The 17,942-nt window shown below is 44.1% G+C and overlaps 1 protein-coding gene across 4 annotated transcripts in view; it reads left to right on the top strand.

Moving 5' to 3' along the window:
- The window catches only part of LOC111950559 (angiomotin), a 61,044-nt gene that overhangs the window by 16,001 nt on the left and 27,101 nt on the right, over window positions 1-17,942 (top strand). For 2 of the 4 annotated variants that reach the window (XM_070434423.1, XM_070434420.1), the window contains exons 2-7: window positions 2,500-2,691; window positions 3,236-3,294; window positions 3,423-3,483; window positions 4,686-5,285; window positions 7,403-8,432; window positions 11,422-12,019. In XM_070434423.1, the coding sequence (XP_070290524.1) occupies window positions 3,423-3,483; window positions 4,686-5,285; window positions 7,403-8,432; window positions 11,422-12,019 (2,289 nt within the window). In that variant the 5' untranslated portion in view covers window positions 2,500-2,691; window positions 3,236-3,294. The remainder of the gene's footprint in view (window positions 1-2,499; window positions 2,692-3,235; window positions 3,295-3,422; window positions 3,484-4,685; window positions 5,286-7,402; window positions 8,433-11,421; window positions 12,020-17,942) is intronic. The other 2 variants (XM_070434421.1, XM_070434422.1) reach the window with 2 other exon arrangements.

Raw genomic sequence — 17,942 nt, 5'->3', positions numbered from 1 at the left:
CTGCGCTCTGTAGGTACTGCTGAGACCCAGGCTAGCTCAGGTATGCTGGCTGACATAATCYACATACCCACACAAGCACGCACACACACATACACACACACAGAGGTCAAAGCCACTGGGACGACTTACAGGGAGACCTATCTGAGGAGGGACCGGAATGCCAGATTCCCCGAATGCACTGTGGCCAGCTCTGGCTACAGAATAAACTGTTTATCTGAAACAGTCAAGGAACTKACAATTTGAGCATCAGCAAACGGGGGGAGACGGGTGAGGGGAGGGAGTATGACGGGACCATCTGGAAGTCATTTTTCAGAGGGGAGGGTGATTAGTCCTTGTTGTGATACTGATTGTCTTACTCATACCGTCCTATCAAGAGTGTGATTGTGTGTCTACATTTGTTTTCACGTGAATGTACATTACCAGTCAAAAGTTTGGACACTCCTACTCATTCAATGTTTTTTCTTTATTTTTACTATTTTCTACATTGTAGAATAATAGTGAAGACATCAAAACTATGAAATAACACATATGAAATCATGTAGTAACCAAAAAAGTGTTAGATAGCCCTTTATGGTAAAAGACCATATTAGTCCATATTATAGCAAGAACATCTTAAATAAGCAAAGAGAAATGACAGTCCATCATTACTTTAAGACATGAAGGTCAGTTAATCCTGAAAATTTCATAGAACTTTGAAAGTTTCTTCAAGTGCAGTTGCAAAAACCATCAAGCGCTATGATGAAACTGGCTCTCATGAGGACCGCCACAGGAAAGGAAGGCCCAGAGTTACCTCTGCTGCAGAGGATAAGTTCATTAGAGTTACCAGCCTCAGAAATTGCAGCCTAAAGAAATGCTTCACAGAGTTCAAGTAACAGACACATCTCAACATTAACTGTTCAGAGACCTTCATGGTTGAATTGCTGCAAAGAAACCACTAGTAAAGGACACCAATAAGAATAAGAGACTTGCTTGGGCCAAGAAACACGAGCAATGGACATTAGATGGGTGGAAATGTGTCCTTTGGTCTGATGAGTCCAAATTTGAGATTTTTGGTTCCAACCGCTATATCTTTGTGAGACGCAGAGTAGGTGAACGGATGATCACTGTATGTGTGGTTCCCACCAAGAAGCATGGAGGAGGAGGTGTGATGGTGTGGGGGTGCTTTGCTGGTAACACTGTCTGTGATTTATTTAGAGTTTAAGGCACACTTAACCATCATGGCTACCACAGCATTCTGCAGCGATACGCAATCCCATCTGGTTTGAGCTTAGTGGGACTATCATTTGTTTTTCAACGGGACAATGACCCAACACACCTCCAGTCTGTAAGGGCTATTTAACCAAGAAGGAGAGTGATGGAGTGCTGCATCAGATGACCTGTCCTCCACAATCCCCCGACTTTAACCCAATTGAAATGGTTTGGGGTGAGTTGAACTGCAGTGAAGGAAAAGCAGCCAACAAGTGCTCAGCATATGTGGGACCTCCTTCAAGACTGTGGGAAAAGCATTCCAGGTGAAGCTGGTTGAGAGAATGCCAAGAGTGTGCAAAGCTGTCATCGAGGCAAAGGGTGGCTACTATGAAGAATCTAAAATATATTTTGTTGTGTCCAAACTTTTGACTGGTACTGTATGTGTTTTTGTAAGTGTATGTACTGTACGTGTCTTCGTGGGGGTGTGTGTTTTGAGAATCCAAATCTGGCTTTATCAGTTCTGATTGCTCTCGCTGTGTTAGAGGAAAGGCGGTGTGCGTGTGTGTGTGCGTGCGTGTGTGTGCGTGTATGTGCATGTGTGTGCGCTGTATGGCTACCGAAATGGATTCTACTATCCCCTATTCTATTCTACTATAGATTTCACCCACTTCCAAACGTCTTTTGACAGAGAGTGAAGAACATTTAATCTGACATTCTCTTTCAAAGTTGTTGTTCCAAGCACTTGAACTCTTGTTTTAGCTGTAACTGCTTCTCTTTGGCTGAGTCTGCCGACTCCAAACTGGGTTTCACAATAACACCAATGTTCGGTAACGTCGCCAGGAAAGATTGTGTCCAGAAAATCACCTCTGGTTCACACAGAGATGGGAGTTGTCTTGTTTTGTCAAGAGCAGCTCAGCTCTCCATTCTCTCTCTGTTCTGATTGAACCCTGCACATCCTCACATCCTGTGTTTGATTCCAACGAAAGGCCGACCCACACACACGCACACAAGTGTGCACACACACACTGAAAACAAACACACACACACAAACACAACACCGAACATACACACCCCGACTTCCCATAACCTGCCCAGACATTCACACAGCTGAATGGTGCAAGGCTCACTCTGGCCCTCGCTCTCTGCTCACGGCCGAACCAGAAGAGGAAAAGACTTCACTGAAAGTGTCCCCTATTTTACATTCCCAAAATCCCCGCCCCTCTTCCCCTGTGCGTCTCCTGCGGCCGTGCATACCGGACCCCACCCCTATTGTTGAGGTTGGTTGGTTGAGAGTGGCTCTTCCTCTTGCAGAGTGGTTGGGGCTAAGTGACGTGGACCAGCGCCTCTATGCATTGGAGCACCTGGAGGAACTGGTGACGCTACAGGACCAGCAGGAGACCCCCCCCGGAGACCCCCATCTCGGTACCTGTCCTCCGCAGCATCATGAGCAGCAGAGCCCAGTGAGAGCAGTGCCGGAGGAGCGCGGTGAGAGCAGCCACACAGGTAGGTGACCAGAGGGAGGGAGTAGAATAAGTCTAGGGGGGGTAGAGAAGATGGCAGGGGTTACGAAATCACAGAGGGAGGGGGGTGTAGAGGAATAATTAACGAGCAGATTTTAAACGAGCCAGTACAGTAAGACTGAGTTTTGATTTCAAGCAACCCAACACAATTCATCTGGCACAGTAGTAGTTTTACCCTTTTCATGAATTTGATTGAGCAGAAGTAGACCATTCTGAATGCCAATGTTAGTTCATGAATTAGCATCAGTATAGTAGAGACTACTATGTGAAAGTAAAAGGAGTTAAGAAATTCCCCCCCGCCTGCTCGGTGTCTAGTGTGCTGCCTGCCTGCCTGTCAGATTCCCTACTTCCTCTGTATACAGGACGCAGGCAGCAGCCTTTTAAATAAATCACTGTCTCGCTGTGTCAAAAATCAATGCCTTCTGTCATGCCGCTGCATCCTTCATTTCTCTCCCCGTTTATTTTCAGTTGCTTGTGTTTTGTTTCTGTTCCATCCTCCATTTGTCCGTTGTCCTGGTTGGTACTAGTTGGTTCTGAAGAGGGCGAGTCAGAAAAAGGAGAAGAGCGGCAGGAAATAGCAGTGGAAGTATGTCGGGGAGAGTATACTACCATTGTGACATTAATTTTTCTCTCTTTTCCTTCTTCGACTTGGAAGAGAGCCCCGCGGGCGGATGGCCCAAAGCTGACTTTCTTATATTTATTTATTTACCACAGATGTTTCGGAAAAAAGCTTCGTCCTCCTTGAGAATGAGAAGAATATCAGAAAGCAATAGATGTAATAATTTCACCTTCATTACTTTGTAGATGGTGCCTCTTTAACCACTAGATCTCTTAAATGGCATTCAAGGTCGTCAGTGGAAACCACTCCATAGAACCCAGTTTGAAGAAAACATGAAAGAAGTCTGAGTTTCTAAATGGGTCCTTAATCTAGTGAAGCCCTTAAAGCATAACACTTGCTTGTGGCTTTTTATTGGATGAAGTTAAAGAGTACATTTTAATTCCCCGGAAATGAGTGTGTTTGATTTAGACCTGCGTGTTGGCTAATTAACAGCTAACATGCCCTGGGTGGTTTCTACTTTATGACTTTGAATGTTTTTTTTTACTAAAACACGTTTGCCTTCCCCTACTGTATGATTGTCATATGTCTACCAATCACAATGCCTAGCTTGGGATCAAAGAGTTTTTTGATTTTCGAATCGACGGTTTTGCCTTCTGCAAATGATCTGCTGGGTAATGATAAAATGAGTCGGGAGTAATTAAAATGGGCACGATTCATTCGACGATAGTAGTGCTCACTGCATGTTGACAGTAGAAGTCTGATGTCCTGTCCTACACAAGGGGAGTGGGGTTACAGTATACGCTCCTGGGTGGTCCTTAACGCTCTGACTCTGGGATTTAGGACCATGTAATCGGTTGGTTTGGGTGACCTTCAATTTGGCCTGACTAAGTCAGTATTTCTGCTGACGATGGTGTTGTATAGTCATAAGTTTAATTTGGCTCTAAATAGCCTTGGAAACCGACATTTGTAAGCACCCGATTTGGCCTTTAAAACCCATAAAATACCTTCCAATGCTACTCATTTGGCAAAGTGAGTTTTGGTTTGATATGCTTTTTTCTGGTTTGGGCTGAACTACCTCTTGAGTGGTTGTGGGGCGGTTCACATCTTCTCCAGTTTTCTCAGTGGATAGTGGTGGTTCAGTCCATTTGTCATTGTTTTCATCTCCATTCTTTCACCTTAACATCACTTATGTCTGGTGTTCAGTGTGCTCAGCTATGACCCTCATGAGTGTTGGGGGTGGTTGGTAAATGGCTTGTGTGTTCTCTGACTGCCTCTCCTCCTCTCGCTCACTCTCTCTCCCCATCTCCTCTCTCCCTGCTGTCACCAACTCCATTTCAACCTCTCTATTCAATCCCTTCTTGACTCATCGCCCTCCTCCCCTCACCCACCCTTCTTCGTCCCAATCTCCCATCTCTCAGGGAACATCGACCGCGGGCGCAGCTCGTCCTTCCATGAGGTGCGTGGTCTTCGGGAGGCTGAGATGAGGGCGGCGGCCGACGAGACGTCCAGCAGCAGCAGTGGCAGCAGCAACACCGTCCTGCAGCGACTCCTCCAGGAGCAGATGCGCTATGACGAGGGACGCAACTACCAGCTGGCCATGCAGCAACAGCAGGAGCAGCAACGACAGCGGCAGCAGCAGGAAGGAGGGGTGAGCGGGGGCTACCCGGGCCAGGCAGGCCCCAACGACGACCGGCATGACTCCATGGTGCCCCACATCGCCCGGCAGGAGCCCCAGGGACAGGAGCTGCAGGCGGACAGTGGCATGGAGAAACTGGGCTCCCGCGGTGGGGGTAGTAGTGGAGGAGGGATGAGTGGTGCTGGGGGAGGTAGCGGCCAGGGCCCCAACCCAGAGGACTTACCCACTTACGAGGAGGCCAAGGTGCAGTCGCAGTACTTTCGCGGCCACCCGCACCACCAGCTACATCAACAACAACAACAACAACAACANCGGCAGCACCATGAGCAGCAGAGCCTAGTCAGAGCGGTGCCGGAGGAGCGCGGTGAGAACAGCCACACAGGTAGGTGACCAGGGGGAGGGAGTCGGATACATCTAGGGAGATAGGGATGGGAAAGGGGGATACCTAGTCAGTTGTGCAACTGAATGCATTCAACTGAAATGTGTCTTCTGCATTTAGATTGCAGGGGTTATGAAATCACAGAGGTGGGGGGTAGAGGAAAAGTTAATGAGCAGATTTTAAACAAGCCAGTACAGTATGACTGAGTTTTGATTTCAAGCAACCTAACAATTCTGCTGGCACAGTAGTAGTTTTACCACTTATTGAATTTGATTGAATAGAAGTAGACGAATCTGAATGCCAATGTCATTTCATAATGTAGCATTAGTACAGAGTAGAGACTACTATGTGAAACGCCTACTCGGGGTCCAGTGTGCTGCCTGCCTGCCTGTCAGATTCCCTGCTTTCTCTGTGTGGCAGGCAGGCACGCAGCAGCCTTTAAACAACCCATAAGTCACTGTGTCTCGCCATGTCAAAACAATTCCTTCTGTCATACCAGTGGATCCTCCATTTCTCTCAAACATTTATTTTCAGTTGTGTGTTTTTGTTTTGTTTCTGTTCCATCCTCCATTTGTCCATTGTCCTAGTTGGTACTAGTTGGTTCTGAAGAGGGGGAGTCAGAAAGGAGAAGATTTGGGGGAAAAGCGGCAGGAAATAGCAGTCGAAGTATGTCGGGGAGAGTATACTACCATTGTGACATTCATTTTTTTTCTCTCTTTTCCTTCTTCGACTTGGAAGAGAGCCCCGCGTGCGGATGGCCCCAAAGCTGACTTTTTTATATATATTTATTTACCACAGATGTTTCGGAAAAAAGCTTCATCCTCCTTGAGAATGAGAAGAATATCAGAAAGCAATAGATGTAATAATTTCACCTTCTTCATTACTTTGTAGATGGTGCCTCTTTATCTTTAACCACAATTTCTCTTTAATGGCATTCAAGGTTGTCAGTGGAAACCACTCCATAGAACCCAGTTTGAAATCCCACCCCAAAAACATTGAGGAAGTTTCAAAAGAACTCCTTAATCTAGTGAAGCCCTTTAAGCGTAACACTTGCTTGTGGCTTTTTATTGGATGTAGTTAAAGCCTAAATTTACACTCTTCGGAAATGAGTGTSTTTGATTTAGACCTGCAGGCATGTTAGCTAATTCACAGCTAACATGCCCTGGGTGGTTTCTACTTTGACTTTGTTTTTACTAAAACACATGTGCCTTCCCCTACTGTATGATTGTCATATGTCTACCACTCACATGCCTAGCTTGGGATAAAAGAGTTTTGATTTTTTAATCAATCATTTTGCAAATTATCTGCTGGGTAATGATAAAAATAGTTGGGTGTGTAAAAATGGTCATGATTCATTTYGACGATAGTAGTGCACACTGCATGTTGACAGTAATAATCAGATGTTCTCTCCTGTCCTGCACAAGGGGAGTGGGGTTACAGTATACACACCTGGGTAGTCCTAAATGCTCTGACTCTGGGATTTAGTACCATGTAATCGGTTGGTTTGGGTAACCATCAATTTGGCCTGACTATAAGTCAGTATTTCTGCTGACGATGGTGTCATATAGTCATATTTGTAGTTTGGATCCAAAAAGCCTTAGAAACCGGCACTTGTAAGCACCAGATTTGGCCTTTTAAAACCAATAATATACCCTCCAATGCTACCCAGCTGTCAAAGTGTTAAGAGTTGTGTTTTGATATGCTTTTTTCTGGTTTGGTCTGAACTGCATCTTGAGTAGTTGCAGGGGGGTTCACGTCTTCTTTACGTTTCTCAGAGCATAGTGGTGGTTCAGTCCCTTTGTCATTGTTTTCATCTCCATTATGTGTTTCACCTTAACATCACTCATGTCTAGTGTTCAGTATGCTCAGCTATGACTCTCATGATGAGCGTTAGGGGTCGTTGGTAAAGGGCTTGTGTGTTCTCTGACTTTGTCTCCTCTATTCCCCCCCCACATTTCTCCCTTCTTTTCCCCCTCTCCATCTCTCCCCACCCGCCTACCCTAACGCCTCTCTCCCCTATCACTTATCTCCCTGTTTTCACCCTCTCTCCATCTCAACCCCTCTCTTCAATCCTTCCTCACCACACCCACCCTCCTTCGTCCCACCCTACCCTCTCCCAGGGAACATCGATCGCGGGCGCAGCTCATCCTTCCATGAGGTGCGTGGTCTTCGGGAAACTGAAATGAGGCCGGTGGCCGACGAAACGTCCAGCAGCAGCAGCGGCAGCAACAACACCGTCCTGCAGCGACTCCTACAGGAGCAGATGCGCTATGGTGAGGGACGCAACTACCAGCTGGCCATGCAGCAACAGCAGCAACATCAACATCAACAACAACAGCAGCAGCAGAGGCAGCAGCAGGAGGGTGGGGTGAGCGGGGGCTACCCGGGCCAGGCAGGCCCCAACGACGACCGGCATGACTCCATGGTGCCCCACATCGCCCGGCAGGAGCCTCAGGGACAGGAGCTGCAGGCAGACAGTGGCATGGAGAAGCTGGGCTCCCGCGGCGGGGGTAGTAGTGGAGGAGGAGGAGGAATGAGTGGTGGTGGGGGAGGGAGCAGCCAGGGTCCCAACCCCGAGGACTTGCCCACCTACGAAGAGGCCAAGGTGCAGTCACAGTATTTCCGGGGCCACCCGCACCACCAGCAACATCAACAACACCAACATCAACAACAACAACAGTTGCCTCCGTCAGTGGGCGCTGCGTTTTACGTGACAGCTGCAACCAACAACGGCAAGGTGCGTACGGAGGGGCGTCCAACGGTGCAGCGGCTGAGCACCGGGGGCAAAGTGCATCAGGACGACGGACTTAAGGACCTGAAGCAGGGTCACGTACGTTCCCTCTCTGAGCGCCTCATGCAGCTCTCGTTGGCCACCAGCGGGGTCAAGGCCCACGCCCCCATCACCAGTGCCCCTCTTTCCCCCCAGCTTCCCCCTCCAGGTCCCCCGGGGGATTACTACAAGCCCTCAGGCCAGCACCGGGGCCCCCCACCTGACTACCCCTTCAAGAACATGGGCTCCCCTTCCAAACAGCAGCCGCAGCATCAGGAGCAAGGAGGGCACTATTACCAGGAGCATCGGCCCAGGGACCAGGGCAGGAACGAGGTGCCACACGTCCGCTACCAGCCTCCACCAGAGTACGGCTCCTTCAGGTGAGTAAGATGAACATACTTCACTCCGTACTGACTCACTGTGGGTCTGACTGTCCGAGTGAACATCCTGTCTGTCTGAGCTGTATCACTGTTACTATAGTATCAAACTTTAATTTAATGTTGTTGATGTGGCTACCAGAACTTAGCTAAAAAAATCTGATCCCATTGTCTTGTTCAGTTGAATCACGCACACCTGACTCAGCTGAGAAACACACACACTCCCCCAACATGGCCCTAGAGACACAGACTGCCCCTTGTCTGCTGGCTAAGGAATGTATATTTACTGCATTTATTTAAAGTCTCTGCTGGTGTGCTGTCCAAAGCTTCAACAATTCGTATACTTGCTGCGTCTTGAGTAGGATTGGATGGTATCCAGAATTACATACCTTCATACCGTGCCTGTGCAATCCTGGGATATACAGTATTACTGGCAGTGCACACAAGGGGCAAAAGAAAATCTAACGTAAAAAAAGTTTGTATAAAACGTCAGTTACCAGAATGCTAAAGAAATGCTAACAAGTACTAAGGAATTCCCATAGCGAATGCTAGGTAAATGCTAACGAGCAAATGCAAACATTAACTACTTAAGCTTACTGTATACTTCCCAGTCTAAACAGTTTGCGCATATATTATTACAAAATTGTGACGTTTTTGTTTTGGTGTTCTGTTTTTTTTCCGTCTGTACGAAAGAAAATAATATTGAGGCAAGCCGAAGTTTGGTAGCCGAAGTCTACGGCCCTTCGTCTGTGTTTGGTCAACAGTAGAGATTCTTCAATTAAGTGTTTTTTGTTATTCAACGATAGACAACTAGTTTTCATGCACATTTTCGCTTGATATACTGCACCAAACATCTTAGTTAACATTAGCAAGTTAGTAAAACCCAGCTGGAGAGAATTTATTTGGCAAATCTTACATAGTTAATTGAATAGTTATAAGATATATAGCTGGCAAAAATTTGCTGTGATTTTCTTGTAACTTCGTCGCCTTACTTACAGTGTCTTAATTCCACATTGTGCTGTGTTACAGCCTAAATTCAAAATGGTAAAAAAATATATATAATCATCCATCTACACACAGTACCCCATAATGACATCACAATACCCCATAATGACATCACAATACCCCATAATGACAAAGTGGAAACATGTTTTTAGAAATGTTTGCTAATTTATTTAAAATGAAATACAGAAATCTAATTTACACCCATTTGTTATTACACTCCAAATTGTGTTCAAGTGCATCCAATTTCCTTTGATCATCCTTGAGATGTCACAATAACTTGATTGGAGCCCACCTGTGGCCAAGTCAATTGTTTGGACATGATTTAAAAAGAAACACATTTGTCTATATAAGGTCGCACAGTTGACAGTGCATGTCAGAGCAGAAACTATACCATATAGAGAGAATTGTGATGAGAATTGAAACATGTTTTCACTTTGTCATTATTGTGTGTAGATTGGTAAGGCATTTTTTAAATATTGAATCCATTTTGAAATTAGACTAACACAACAAAATGTGGAATAAGTCAAGGGGTATGAATACTTTCTGAAGACACTGTAAATTGCGCTGCAGGAGTGACTCAGCTCACAAAGCATCTGTTTTGCTCGTTGTGCATTTTTGTAAATTAACACACGTGACTTGCTAGTATGAGAAACTAGTACCAATATGCATCATAATGAAAAATGACACAATCTGCTTTATCTATTATTTAGTGCACTTGTTGACTGCAGGTATTTATTTAAAAAGTCCAAATAATCAAATTKATAAAACAAAAACTGTATTGACGTTATTGGAAAATCATACCAAGGGTATTTCGAAACACCCCGGGAAACGGTATATACAGTATACCGCCCAACCCTAGTCTTGAGTAATAATAATTGAGACCTTCTCTTCAACATTCCTAGGGGTGATTTAGGCTTTTATCCTTGAACTCTGTGACTTTCAGTCATAATCGGGGTCATTGCCTACACACACAGTGCTGGAGGGCGACTGACCTGTCCTTCATATATCATCCTGCCTGCCTGCCTGCCTGCCTGCCTGCCTGCCTGCCTGCCTGCCTGCCTGCCTGCCTGCCTGCCTGCCTGCCTGCCTGCCTGCCTACCTACCTACATGCCTTTCTCCTTACCTACCTGTCTGCCTACCTACCTACATGCCTTTCTCTCTACCTACCTACCTGTCTGACTACCTACCTACATGCCTTTCTCCCTACCTACCTACCTGTCTGCCTAACTACCTGTCTGCCTACCCGTCTACCTACCTACCTGTCTACCCACCTGCCTGCCTCCCTACCTGCCGGTCTGCCTGCCTGCCTCTCTACCTTCCTACCTCCCTGCCTGCCTGCTTGCCTTCCTACTTGACTGCCAGGCTGTCTGTTGAGGTGAACAGGTTTATTGATTAGCTGGAAGGCTGAGGAGTAAGGCATGTCTCCAATGCCTGTTGGTTCTCACACACACACACACACACACACACACACACACACACACACACACACACACACACACACAGAGAGACACACAGAGACAGAGCCAGTTGTCTGGATAGAAGGGATAGAGATCCTGTTCTGCCTGTTTTCCCTCCTGCTTGCTTATTCGTTTACCTCAAAGTAAATCACTGGCAAACAGAGATGAGTACCGCAGAATTTTTATCATCAGCTAAAACCTGTGGCGACATGATTGTTCGCTCTCTGATGAGGTCCCTTATAGACACAGGAATGTTTGCTTATTTCCAAAGTGGTTCACAATTGTTTTTTTGTCAGTTGGAAAAAACCCAGACTTGTTGGCGTATGGCAGGTGAATCACCATAGTAAACGGATAGTATCATTGTATATGTTTTGCCTGGTGATATGTTTTGTTGTATACTAAAACAAGCACTAAGATAGTATCATAATTTCTATCTATGGACTGTTGGAGACCCACATAAAGTCATACGGTAAACCAACTGATATTCCTTTCTTAGTTTTAACCTCTCTGATTGGCTGTCGTGTCCACAGATCCAATAAGGAGAGCTCGGTCCACTCCCAGAGATCTGTCCATCACCACAGCCCCACCTCCTCTGTCACCTCTGTGGGCTCTCTGTCCCGAGCCCAGTCCTCCACCCTCAATAGTCTCCTCAGTGCCTCTCACCCATCCCACACACCCCCCCACCCCCAAGGGGATCCTTACTCCTCCATGGGCCCCCGCAGCCCCCAGGGCCCTGGATCACACCAGGGAGACCTGTACTGCCCTGGGGCCATTCACCCTCCACTTCAGAGGGGCCACGGCTTCCCACACGACCCCTACGGCTCCACCTCCAGGATGCACCACCAGCAGCAGCACCACCACCAATTTCAACAACAGCAACAGCAACAACAACAGCAGCAGCAGCAACAACAACAACAGCAGCAGCAGCAGCAACAACAACTCCAGCACCAACAGTACCACTCCCAGTCATCCCAGGGCCACCCTCCCCAGCACTACCCCCATCCCCAGGGGGACCCCTTCGCCATGATGGCACGCGCCCAGCAGATGGTGGACATGCTGTCAGAAGAGAACAGGCTGCTCAAGCAGGAGATGGTGGTGTGCTCTGATAAGGTCAACAAGCTGCAGAAGGTAAAAGGGGGGCAAAGGTTGATCGTTTACACATTTAAAATGCTAGGCAGGATCACCAGAGTTGTGTAGGTTACTTTCTATATATAATCTGTTACAGTTACTAGTTACCTGTCCACAATTGTAATCAGTAACATAGCTTTTGGGTTACCCAAACTCTGTAACGTAATCTGAATACTTTCAGTTACTTTTAGATWATTTTTTTAGGTTTGTAGCTGGCACAGCCACAAAGTCATACAATCTGATTTTAAAAATGAATATTACCAATTGAACAACATCTATTGAAGGATAAGTCAGTCAATGTTAGAGTTTACATAGCTGGKCATAAATGGATGTTGCATTTTACTTTATGTGTTGGTTATGTAGGCTTCTTCTAACCCATTGCTTTCTACTTCAGATAATAATACAATTAGGCTATATCAATTAATTTAATACCCCTTGATCTTCAAGAATAGGACTTGGAAATATAGATTAGCCAAATTGTTATACCTGAGCATAACCCCAAAACGAAGGACTAATTGGCCTAGGATTTTGTTGTCATGGMGGACTGATTGGAGCTCATTGCTTGTAGTTGAAAGATAAATGCTGCTCTCAGAATGTCATGCTTTGAGCACTACTGAAAAGTGCTATTTGGATGTGAAAAACTATACTAAACAAAAATATAAATGCAACATGTAAAGTGTTAGTCCTATGTTTCATGAGCTGAAATAAAAGATCCCAGAAATGTTCCATATGCACAAAAAGCTTATTTCGGTCAAATTTTGTGCACACATGTTTACATCCCTGTTAGTGAGCATTTCTCCTTTGTCAAGATAATCCATCCACCTGATATGTGTGGAATATCAATCAGTTGATTTAAACAGCATGATCATTACATAGGTGCACAATAAAAGACCACTCTAAAATGTGCCGTTTTGTCACACAACACAATGCCACAGATGTCTCGAGTTTTGAGGGAGCATGCAATCGACATGCTGACTGCAGGAATGTCCACCAGAGCTGAATGTTAATTTCTCTACCATAAGCCGCCTCCAACGTTGTTTTAGAGAATTTGGCATTACGTCCAACCGGCCTCACAACCACAGACCACGTGTAATCACGCAAGCCCAGGACCTCCACTTCCGGGTTCTTCACCTGCGGGACCGTCTGAGACCAGCCACCCGGACAGCGGTTGAAACTGACTATTTATCTGTAATTAAATCCTTTTTGTGGGGGAAACTAATTCTGATTGGCTGAGCATGGCTCCCAGGTGGGTATGCCTTTGCCCTCCCAGGCCCACCCATGGCTGTGCCCCTGCCTAGTCATGTGGAATCCATAGATTAGGGCATAATTTCTTTATTTAAATTGACTGATTTCCTTATATGAACTGTAATGCATGTTGCGTTTATATTTTTGTTCAGTATAGATGGTAATTTTCCATGATGAAAATAAAAGTCTCAATCGTGTTTTTTTTTAAAATTAAACTAGTTTTGACAGTATGGAGCACAATACCACAGTGGAGTTTAGAAGGGAGGAACTCAAACATTTTTATTCCATAGGCTGGGATCTGCTCTATGAGGCTGTTGCAAGAGCGCATTTTCACTGGCTGTCCACTGAGGCGTATTTTTTAGGCTGATTCTGTTCCAAAACGTTTCTTAAACGGAAGCAAACGAAACAAAACGGGGACGGATCTACCTGACTTTGTCCAATAAAAACTCTGGTTTTGCTCTGTTTGCTTCCAATTGATTCTTAAACAGTTTCCATAATGAATACACCCCTGGTCGCAAAAACAATGATTGATAGGCATCTTAAACGTCTTCAATTCAACATTAGGCTATTGGGTAAAAATACACATATACATTTGTGAACAGCCATCCACAATAACCACAATCCGTAAGGCGCAAATAGGGCTACTGCGGTCATGAAATTTTGTCAGCCGGTTATTGTCTTGTAAATGCATGCCAGTCTCACAGTAATTGACCACAGTAGTGTAAAGTGCTTAAGTAAAAATACTTGAAAGTATTACAAAAGTAATTTTGGGGGGTATCTGTACTTTACTTTACTATTTCTATTTTTGACAACTTTTACTTTTACTTCACTACATTCCTGAGGATAATTATGTACTTTTTACTCCATACATTTTCCCTGTCACCCAAACGTTCTTGTTACAATTTGAATGCTTAGCACAACAGGAAAAAAGTCTAATTCACACTTATCAAGAGAACATAACTGGTCATCCCTACTGCCTCTGATCTGGAGAACTCACTGAACACATTCTTCCTTTGTAAATTATGTATGAGTGTTGGAGTGTGCCCCTGGCTATACGTAAATTTAAAAAACAAGAAAATGGTGCCTTTTAGTTTGCTTAATATAAGGAGTTTGAAATTATTTATACTTTTACTTTTGATACTTAAGTATATTTTAGCAATTATATTTAATTTAGATATTTAAAACCAAATACTTTTAGACTTTTACTGGGTGACTTTCACTTTTACTTAAATAATTTTCTATTAAGTTATCTTTACTTTTACCCAAGTATGAAAATTGGGTACTTTTTCCACCACTGATTGATGGTTAATTAACATAAACACKTTTAGCATCTCCAGGCCTCTGCATTCAAGCCACTGAAACACGCCTTTGGAACATCTACATTGAAAAAAGTCTAATAAATCCATTTAATATACACCATCACATTCAATCCATTATTTCTTTTAGGCAGGTCTAGAGAAACATTATGATATAAAGAAAATGTATTTCAGATGAACAGAATATGATTCGGCCTACTGCATGTTATCTGGGTATGCACCGTGCCATAGGCTGTAGGCTAGTTCATTTCGCAGACAAGATATGCTTATAAGTCCCATGCCATTATTTTATATGATTTTATACAAAGAATATAATTTAACTTCGTTGAATAAAATATATATTTTCCCATTCCGGAGTCAGTGCTCATATATAGTAGATATGAGTGTAAAAGTGATATTTTGAAACAGGTCCTATACGCTATACGAGTTTGAGTTATTTGGCAACTTCTGTTGTGAATGATGCAAACACTTAGAATGTCTTGGAAATTAAAACATATATAGTTGAAGTCGGAAGTTTACATACACTTAGGTTGGAGTCATTAAAACTCGTTCTTCAACCACTCCACAAATTTCTTGTTAACAAACTATAGTTTTGGCAAGTCGGTTAGGACATCTACTTTGTGCATGACACAAGTCATTTTTCCAACAATTGTTTACAGACAGATTATTTCACTTTATACTTCACTGTATCACAATTCCAGTGGGTCAGAAGTTTACATACACTAAGAGGCTGTGCCTTTAAACAGCTTGGAAAATTCCAGAAAATTATGTCATGGCTTAGAAGCTTCTAATAGGCTAATTGACATCATTTGAGTCAATTGGAGGTGTAGCTGTGGGTGTATTTCAAGGCCTACCTTCAAACGCAGTGCCTCTTTGCTTGACATCATGGGAAAATCTAAAGAAATCAGCCAAGACCTCAGAAAAAACAATTGTAGACCTCCACAAGTCTGGTTCATCCTTGGGAGCAATTTCCAAACGCCTGAATGTACCACGTTCATCTGTACAAACAATAGTACGCCAGTATAAACACCATGGGACCACGCAGCCGTCACTAACTTGACCCAAGTTAAACAATTGAAAGGCAATGCTACCGAATACTAATTGAGTGTATGTAAACTTCTGACCGACTGGGAATTTGATGAAAGAAATAAAAGCTGAAAATATCATTCTCTCTACTATTATTCTGACATTTCACATTCTTAAAATAAAGTGGTGATCCTAACTGACCTTAGACAGGGGAATTTTTACTAGGATTAAATGTCAGGAATTGTGAAAAACTGAGTTTAAATGTATTTGGCTAAGGTGTATGTAAACTTCCGACTTCAACTGTAACTGTAGGGCTGCATCTTGCAGCCCACAAGATGCGAGTATAGGCTATTGATGAAGTTACAACAAGGGCCTCCCGGGGGGCGCAGTGGTCTAAGGCACTGCATCGCAGTGCTAGCTGTGCCACCAGAGACTCCCAGGCTCTGTCGCAGCCGGCCGCGACCGGGAGGTCCATGGGGCGACGCACGATTGGCCTAGCGTCGTCCGGGGTAGGGAGGGTTTGGCCGGTAGGGATATCCTTGTCTCATCGCGCACTAGCGACTCCTGTGGCGGGCCGGGCGTAGTGCATGCTGACCAGGTCGCTAGGTGTACGGTGTTTCCTCCGACACATTGGTGCGGCTGGCTTCCGGGTTGGATGGGCGCTGTGTTAAGAAGCACTGCGGCTTGGTTGGGGTGTGTTTCGGAGGACGCATGGCTCTCGACCTTCGTCTCTCCCGAGCCCGTACGGGGGGTTTAGCGATGAGACAAGACAGTAACTACTAATAATTGGATACCACGAAATTGGGGAGAAAAGGGGGTAAAAAAAAAAAAGTTACAACAAAAGCGTGATCAAGTGATCATATTTTCAACTATCAGACTTTTATCAATTAAATATACATGATACAAAAAGTTTGGACTTTTTACACATTCCAGGGTTTTTCTTTATTTTTACAAATATACAATATATTTTCATTTGTTTAACACTTTCTTGGTTACTACAGGATTTCATATGTGTTATTTCATAGTATTTATGTTAGTATTGATGTCTTCACTATTATTCTACAATGTAGAAAATAGTAAAAAATTAATTTTTATTTCATTTATTTCACTATCATTCAAATATATAGGTCTATGTAGCCCATACTGTATTTATCTTTTGATACAGTCATTTCGCTTTTCATTTGAAACGTCTTTATGTCCTTCACAAAGAAATAGGCAACTTTGTATTTGTAGTCACTGTCACATTTATCTCTGGGTCAGGGTCACAGAAAGACGGATAAACATCTTGATTTTGTGTTTAGCAGAGATCTTCTGTGTATAAAGTGACGCGGAAGGGCAAAAAGTATTTAACTGTTCTACGAGTGGTCTGACGCAGTCGTTAAATAAAGAGCGTTTTCAAGAGACCGTAGGTATAGTTTTTTGAAATCGCTCGGATTTAATGATGCTCTTACGAAGGTTCTAACGATGAACATAGCCTTAARATGCTTTTGGGAAACCGTGTCCAGGGCATTAGCGACCTGACGGTTGTTAGCTAGTTGGGTACTACCAACGCATGTCCAGAGTACATACAAGGAGATTACAGTAACTCAATGGTCAAGTGGAATTTGACTGCGGTCATGACTCATGACTGCGGGTGTGGAGGTAATGCGGTCACTGCAACAGCCTTAGGCGCAAATAGCTAAATGAGAGAGCAGCGGTGTGAATCACATCAATGCGCTATGTAGCCTAGATATCAATAATAAGTGATATCCATATCGCCCGTAGGCTAGACCACAATTGGAAGACATAACTTGGACTTTAGCCTAMAAAAGCCTATTACTGCTCTTTTCCTGCGATCCATCAAATGCATTTGGTGTGTCATCATAATGTGATTTGTCGTCAGACTCAATCAGGCAGGAACAAACTTAAATGTATGCATTTTTTTCAATGTTGAATTGAATGTCATTGAGAAAACAGAAAGGTGTCAAATAATTTCTGAATTTGAAAGTAATCATCTAGTTTTTTCAAAAGTATCTGTAATCAGATTACAATATTTTTTGCTGGTAACATAACAGATTATAGTTTGTTTAAAAAAAATCTGTTACAACCCTGAAAGTCACTATGTTGGGCACTTCATGTAGATCTGAAAGGTTTGGATGGGTATAAGCAGTGTGGTTATTTATCCATCTTGCCCTCTTCTGCCATATTACTTAAATTAATCTAATCCTTTTAGATCCACAGAAGTGGCTAGGGGTGGATTTGGAATTGGGCATAATCCCCCCCCCCCCCCCCTCTCTCTCTCTCTCTCTCTCTCCTTTCCCCCTTTCTCTCCTGGTCAGTTGGAGACAGAGATTACG

The sequence above is a fragment of the Salvelinus sp. IW2-2015 genome, linkage group LG23 (assembly GCF_002910315.2).
Source record: "Salvelinus sp. IW2-2015 linkage group LG23, ASM291031v2, whole genome shotgun sequence".
NCBI lineage: Eukaryota > Metazoa > Chordata > Actinopteri > Salmoniformes > Salmonidae > Salvelinus > Salvelinus sp. IW2-2015.
This window is presented reverse-complemented; position numbering and strand designations above follow the sequence as displayed.